This window comes from Propithecus coquereli, unplaced genomic scaffold (genome assembly GCF_000956105.1).
Source record: "Propithecus coquereli isolate 6110/MARCELLA unplaced genomic scaffold, Pcoq_1.0 Scaffold249, whole genome shotgun sequence".
Lineage (NCBI taxonomy): Eukaryota > Metazoa > Chordata > Mammalia > Primates > Indriidae > Propithecus > Propithecus coquereli.
The window spans coordinates 4,784,026-4,791,781 of NW_012148052.1; the positions used below are offsets into that span (position 1 = coordinate 4,784,026).

Here is a 7,756-nt window from a genome sequence, read left to right on the forward strand (position 1 = left end):
TGATTTTCTTTTCTCTGCTAACTCAAAGTTTGACCTTTCTATTCTGAGATATTTTTTCTCCCATCCTTTTATATAGCTGAAAATTCAGGTGGCTGCAAAGACTGTCTTTGAAGGCTTCACAGAGGGTGAGCTCACATTCCAGCCTACCTATAAGTATGATACCGGCTCTGATGACTGGGATACCAGGTGAGTCATTGCTTCAGGGGATTGAGCAAATGGAAGCCCAGAAATTCTGGGAAGCACTTGCCCTTGTGGACCTACAAAATAGACATTTCCTGTGACTTTCCCCCCATGTTTTGTACTTTGGTCAAACATTTCTCTCAGTATCTATTCATTAAGCAGCCTGTCTTCCCATATATTTTCTTTGTGACTGCTGTACCCTTTGTGTCTTAATAATTTTCTTTTTTTTTGAGACAGGGTCTTGATCTCTTGCCTGGGTGAGAGTGCAGTGGTGTGATCATAACTCACTGCAACCTTGAACTCCTGGGTTCAAGCGGTCCTCCCTCCTTAGCCTCCTGAGTAGCTGGGACTAGAGGCATGCGCCACCACGCCCGGCTAACATAATAATTTTTGACATTGATTTACTTTTTAGCTATGCCTCGGGTAATGAGATGATTCCAACTAACTTAGCGTGGCCTTGGTCATTACATAGTAGTTAACTGTTTTTATTCGTGCTTACCATGTGCCACATGCTCTTTCATACACTTTACTTGTATTTTCTCATTTAATACCCTCAACAACCTGTTGAGCTAAGTGTGATTTATTATTCTCATTTTATTAGATTGGGGACTGAGACATAGAAAAATTAAACAATTCTCCAGGCAGGCAAGTGGTAGAGGCAGGATTTGAACCCAGAAAGTGGAAATTCAGAGCCTGTTCTCTTAACCACCATCTTTTTTATTTATTTATTTATTTTTTATTTTTTTAGAGACAGAGGGTCACTATGTTGCCCAGGCTGGTCTCAAACTCCTGAGCTGAAGCGATCCTCCTGCTTCAGCCTCCTGAGTAACTGGGACTACAGGCATGTGCCACCATGGTTGGCAATCACCATCTTTTAAGGACTGTAGAGTGCTTACTCTCAGAGTGCCATTTTCATGCTCTCCTAATCCTCATAGGAGGGTAAAGAGCAGAGAATCAGTCTGAATGGTGTTTTGGCTTTGAGCTTTCATAGTTGCTTTAGATGTTACTCATAGGATATATGTTATCCCTTGATGGGCCCAGACCGCTCTTGCTGTCCCAGGTGACCGGGTTGCATGGACACAAAGGTTCTGGTTTATTATTCCCTGTGCAAGCCAGGGCACTAGTCAAGCAGTGCTCCCAGTGTGGACTTTGCATTTCAGCGAGAAATGTCGTGCTCCTGCCTGGTGTGACCGGATCCTCTGGAAAGGGAAAAACATCACTCAGCTGAGTTACCAGAGCCACATGGCACTCAAGACCAGTGACCACAAGCCCGTCAGCTCAGTGTTTGACATTGGGGTAGGTGTGCAGCTGGTACCTGTTGTAATCATTCTGTAGGGAATTGGTTTTCACAACCAAGACCACTTGTTGTCTTTCTGGTTTCCTCCTCTCTCCTTGAATGTGAGGAAGCTCCTTTTAACAATTTTGTTTAAATTTAATTAATAATTGTTTGGATATGCTTCTATATTTTTCTACATACATAGAAATTTACTTTTGCTTTTTGAACTGTATCTTTCCAGATCTTTCTCTGTGCATTTACAAATGAATGTGTCAGTATTCTGTATACAACATAGAGGATATTTTTCCTTTTTTGTAAAAGAGATCATATTATACATACTGTTCTGAGAAGATTTTTTTCCCCCTACTGAATATGTCTTAGGAGATCTTTCCATGACAGTAAAGGTAGAACTTTCTCTGCATTATTTTTCAAGGCTGCAAAGTATTCCATAGTATGGATGAACCATAATGTATGTACTGATGATCATTTAAGTTATTTCCCAAGTTTTGCTATTCTATGGCTATCATGACCATCCTTCACATATATCTTTGTGTATTAGTGTATTTCTATAGAATGAAATTACTAGAGATGAAATTAGTGGTTCAAAGAAGAATGTGTTTTAAAATTATTAGATCCTGCTAAATTACCCTCGCAATAGTTCTTAATATTTTACACTTCTACCAACCATGTGTGACCTTATTTTCCCACACCCTTGCCAATATTGGATTTTATCAATCTTTTTAAATTTTTACCAACCCAATAAACAAAAAGAAAAAAAAAAATTTTTTTTCTTTTTTTTGAGACAGAGTCTCACTCTGTTGCCCTGGCTAGAGTGAGTGCCGTGGCATCAGCCTAGCTTACAGCAACCTCAAACTCCTGGGCTCAAGCGATCCTACTGCCTCAGCCTCCCGAGTAGCTGGGACTACAGGCATGTGCCACCATGCCCGGCTAAGTTTTTCTATATATTTTTAGTTGTCCAATTAATTTCTTTCTATTTTTAGTAGAGACTGGGTCTCGCTCTTGCTCAAGCTGGTTTCGAACTCCTGAGCTCAAACAATCCGCCCGCCTCGGCCTCCCAAAGATCTAGGATTACAGGCGTGAGCCACCGCACCCGGCCTCTTTGTATTTTTTAGTAGAGACTGGGGTCTCCCTCTTGCTCAGGCTGGTCTCGAACTCCTGAGCTCAAACAATCCGCCCGCCTCGGCCTCCCAAAGATCTAGGATTACAGGCGTGAGCCACCGCACCCGGCCTCTTTGTATTTTTTAGTAGAGACTGGGGTCTCCCTCTTGCTCAGGCTGGTCTCGAACTCCTGAGCTCAAACAATTCACCCGCCTCGGCCTCCCAGAGTGCTAGGATTACAGGCATAAGCCACCGCGCCCGGCCAAAAAAAAAATTTTTTTTATCGTATCAGATTATATTTCCCTGATGCCTAGTGAGGTCAAACATCTTTTCATTTCTTTATTATCTATTTGTATTTCTTTTTCGGTGACTTCTATGTTTCTTTATATTACCAATTCTCAAGGGTGTGAGTATAAGAATCTATGCGGGTGTGAGTAGTTTGAGAAAAGCCTACTGAATGTTATAATTAAGGTTTTAGTATTGGAAAATGAAGGAAAATTGTGTTTATAATTAAAAATAGAGAAGGGAGGGCCTGACAAAATCTTCCTTGTTGATAGAGCATGGGTTAAAAAAGCTTGAGAAATGCTGCTTTAAATCAAAGCCCTCGAGAAGTTTCTCACTGCCAGCCTGTGGGTGGCAGCAAGCAAAATAGAGCCAGACCCGAAGCAAGGCCTGGGCCTAGGACCTGGCAGAACCAACTGCCAGCCATGCTCTCACTTCCATGCCTTCTTTTTGTTGATCAGGAAGCAGTTGCCTTTGCACAAGCTTTGCTTCTGGGGGATCCTTCTAAGTCTACTGTTAACTGGGTTCTTTGTAAATTAATTAAATCTATTTAGCCTTCACTTTTCTGTGTCGTTATCAGCTGCCATTTCCCAGGCCATGAATGCCCTCTATACTGAAAGAGAAGAAATGGGCAGAAGCCAAAGCACTCAGTCTCTGACGTTTCCCTTCCAGGTGAAGGTCATAAATGAAGAGCTTTACCGGAAGACTCTGGAGGAAATTGTTCGCTCCCTGGATAAGATGGAAAATGCCAACATTCCTTCTGTGTCCCTCTCCAAGCGAGAGGTAGGAAAGACATGTTAAGAATATTAGTATTGGGCTCTTCAATTCCTAGAACTTAAATCTCCCTCATCTACTAGAGCTCGGAATTCCAGGAGGCACCTATCATGCTACTGGGCTCTGGTTTCTTTTTTTTTTTTTTTTTGAGACAGAGTCTCACTCTTTTGCCCCGGCTAGAGTGAGTGCCGTGGCGTCAGCCTAGCTCACAGCAACCTCAAACTCCTGGGCTCAAGCGATCCTCCTGCCTCAGCCTCCCGAGTAGCTGGGACTACAGGCATGCGCCACCATGCTCGGCTAATTTTTTCTATATATTTTTAGTTGTCCGATTAATTTCTTTCTATTTTTAGTAGAGACGGGGTCTCGCTCTTGCTCAGGCTGGTTTCGAACTCCTGAGCTCAAACAATCCGCCCGCCTCGGCCTCCCAGAGTGCTAGGATTACAGGCGTGAGCCACCGCGCCCGGCCTGGGCTCTGGTTTCTTGACAAGCTGCTTCTGGGTAAATTGAGGCTGATAGTACTAGCTAAGAAGAGAGAGGTTGTTGGCTTAGGTTATGTTCATGTTCTGTTCTCCTAAACCGGAGGATGATCCAAAGTGTGTTTTGATCTTAGAATAACTGATATATATTCTTGCAATGGGTTTGTCTTCCTACTGATGTTTTGCTTTGAGATTAAATTCAGTCTGAATTTCTTGGATACCTATGAATTGATGGGAGGGAAGGCAGTATAGAAAAGTGATAGGTAGAAGAGGAGGTTGAATTAGCTCTAAAGGTTTTTCATGGAAGAGCCACATGGAAGATTATTCAGAGTTGATGGTACCACACAGTCAATCAAATGGGGGTTTATGGTGAAGGCATTTTTAATGTTAACCTAGATGTCCAGCTACTTGGAAGGATGAACTTTTTTTTTTTTTTTTAAGACAGAGTCTCACTCCGTTGCCCTGAGTAGAGTGCCGTGGCATCAGCCTAGCTCACAGCAACCTCAAACTCCTGGGCTCAAGCGATCCTCCTGCCTCCTGCCTCAGCCTCCCAAGTAGCTGGGACTACAGGCGCGCACCACCATGCCTGGCTAATTTTTTCTATTTTTAGTAGAGATGGGGTCTCACTCTTGCTCAGGCTGGTCTTAAACTCCTAACCTCAATCCATCCTCCTGCCTCGGCCTCCGAGAGTTCTAGGATTACAGGCGTAAGCCACCATGCCCAGCCAGAAGGATGAACTTGATCTTCATGTTTAGGGGTGGAATTTGTGAAGGATATTTTGGAAATGTTTTTTGGGTATAGAAGATGTAAAGTTTGACTCCTTCAGGAAATGTACATACCCAAACAAATGGAATTTTTGGGTTTCAGGGCTAAACACAGACAACTGGTGTTTAGTGGTAGCTGTGGCCTCCTAGGTAAATACTTAAAGCAGAAACATTTCAAAGAGATGGTCTTTCATTTTCTTTCCAGAGTAAGGATTGCTCAGTTGGGGTGGCCGGGCAGGTTCCTGAGGAAAGGTTACTAGTTCTGACTGGTCCCTGCCTTGTTCCCAGTTCTATTTTCAGAATGTGAAGTACATGCAGTTGCAAGTAGATTCCTTTAAAATTCATAATGGACAAGTCCCCTGTCAGTTTGAATTCATCAACAAACCTGATGAAAAGTCTTACTGTAAGCAGTGGCTCAATGCCAACCCCAGTAGAGGGTTCCTCCTGCCAGGTAAGGCCTCTGTTCCCAGGTTCCTGGCTTCTGATTGGGAGAATGCCCTACCCTGTATTTGCTCATTTTCCTAAAATAAGCTTTTTGCTTGAGTATTTTATTCTCTGCTTGAAACTTTTTTTAAAGCCCTATAAAAGAACCCATTTATAAATAAAATATAAAATAGCGGGGAGCATAAGTTGAGTTTCAAAAGCATTTTTAGTCATTTATGTGTTCCATAATTTCACAGAAAGAGAAAACATAAGATTGCTGTAGAGCAGGTGCTGCTGGTAAAGGAACCATTTTCACTTTCTATCTCACTATAATCAACTCCCGATTCTCGGCTCTTATGGAGAACGGTAATGGGGAAGTAATCCAGAAATTATATCTGGCCCTGGAATGCACCATCTGCATCTTTCCCCTGACTTCTCCTTTGCACTCCGTATGATGCTGTGTCGCAAAAGGATGAGGGGTGTTTGGTGGACAGTTCACAGGCTGATAATTGTATTATATTTCTGCTGCTTCAGGTATCTTCATCTCACCTGGCTCAAGGAAGACTCTTTGATCCATACCTTCTTTTTTTTTTTTTTTTTGAGACAGAGTCTCACTCTGTTGCACGGGCTAGAGTGAGTGCCGTGGCGTTAGCCTAGCTCACAGCAACCTCAAACTCCTGGGCTCAAGCAATCCTACTGCCTCAGCCTCCCTAGTAGCTGGGACTACAGGCATGCGCCACCATGCCCGGCTAATTTTTTCTATATATTTTTAGTTGTCCCACTAATTTCTTTCTATTTTTTTAGTAGAGACAGGGTCTTGCTCTTGCTCAGGTTGGTCTCGAACTCCTGAGGTCAAACAATCCACCTGCCTCGGCCTCCCAGAGTGCTAGGATTACAGGCGTGAGCCACCGCGCCCGGCCCATGCCTTCTTATTGTATGAATATTTCTAGCTTGACCTGTGTGCTACTTGGATTTTATAGCATTTGTCTATTCAGATGTTTTTGTTTGTTGTTTTCATATTCTCAGTTGCACTATAAACTCTTTGTTCTTGTGTCCCTGAGTGCTGAGCGCATAGATGCTTGTTGGTTGCCAGATACCTTTTCTTTCCTTTTTTTAACCCTTTATGTCTTACCCTCTTCTCTGCTATCTTCTTTTTTTTTGAGAGAGACAGGGTCTTGCTCTGTTGCCCAGGCTACAGTATAGTGGCATCATCATAGCTCACAGCAACCTCAAACTCTTGGGCTTAAGTGATCCTCCCGCCTCAGCCTTCGAGTAGCTGGGACTATGGGTGTGCACCACCACGCCTGGCTAATTTTTAAATTTTTTGTATAGATGGGGTTTCACTGTGTTTCCCAGGCTGGTCTCAAACTCCTGGCCTCAAGCAATGCTCCTACCTCGGCCTCCTAAAGTGCTGAGATTATAGGTGTGAGCCACTGTGCCTGGCCCCTCCTATTTTCTTTTCCCCTTTCCTCTTGGCCTCCCCCAGCCAACATTACTCTTTTTACTTTTCTGTAGATTCTGACATTGAGATTGAATTGGAGCTCTTTGTAAATAAGACCACAGCTACAAAGCTCAACTCGGGTGAAGACAAAATTGAGGACATTCTGGTCTTGCACTTGGACAGGGGAAAGGATTACTTTTTGTCTGTGTCTGGGAACTACCTGCCCAGCTGTTTTGGATCTCCCCTTCATACATTGTGCTACATAAGGGAACCAATCTTGGACCTACCACCTGAAGTTATTAGTGAGCTGGTGAGTAACATGCCATGAGGAAACATCTACAACTTTGTAGCAGCCAAGCCAAACAAGATATTCCTATGCCTACCTTCCTAGGGACTTAAGAATTCTTCAGCTTCTGAGACCCTGCTTAGTCTGTCAGTTATATATTGCTGTGCAACAAACCACCCTGAAATTTTAGTTGTTTAAAACAACAGTGAATTATTGTTTCTCATGACTCTGTGGGTTTCCAGTGTCATTCTTCTGCTGGTCTCGCTTAGGCCACAAATGGCAGCTGTGATGGCTGGAGGTCTCCAGGTGGCCTCCCACATGTGTCTTGGTGTTGGCTATTCTCTGGGCCTCCCTCTCCATAGGGGTTCTCTTCATGCAGTAGGCTAGCTCAAGCTTCTGTAAGTGATGGCAAGAGCATGAGAGCAGAGCTGTAAGGCCTTTGTGACATAGGCTACAAAACACACATGATAACTTCTGCCATGTTTCACCAGTCAGAACAAGTTATGAAGCTGGCCCAGATTCTAGGAGTGGAGAAAGACTCCACCTCTCGATGGGAAAAGCTGCAAAATGTTATGGCCATGTTTTTCAGTCTTTCGTATATAGTACATGTCTTAGTTTTTGCTGCTATAACAGAATACTACAGACTGGGTGGCTTATCAACAGCAGAAATTTCTTTCTTTCTTTTTTTTTTTTTTTTGAGACAGAGTCTCACTCTGTTGCCCGGGCTAGAGTGCC

The 7,756-nt window shown here is 43.3% G+C and overlaps 1 protein-coding gene across 1 annotated transcript in view; it reads left to right on the top strand.

Annotated features, from left to right (window-relative positions):
- The window catches only part of INPP5B (inositol polyphosphate-5-phosphatase, 75kDa), a 48,639-nt gene that overhangs the window by 29,417 nt on the left and 11,466 nt on the right, over positions 1 to 7,756 (top strand). The window contains exons 9-13 of the mRNA XM_012646669.1: positions 77 to 186; positions 1,341 to 1,476; positions 3,530 to 3,640; positions 5,160 to 5,322; positions 6,810 to 7,045. Of these exons, the coding sequence (XP_012502123.1) occupies positions 77 to 186; positions 1,341 to 1,476; positions 3,530 to 3,640; positions 5,160 to 5,322; positions 6,810 to 7,045 (756 nt within the window). The remainder of the gene's footprint in view (positions 1 to 76; positions 187 to 1,340; positions 1,477 to 3,529; positions 3,641 to 5,159; positions 5,323 to 6,809; positions 7,046 to 7,756) is intronic.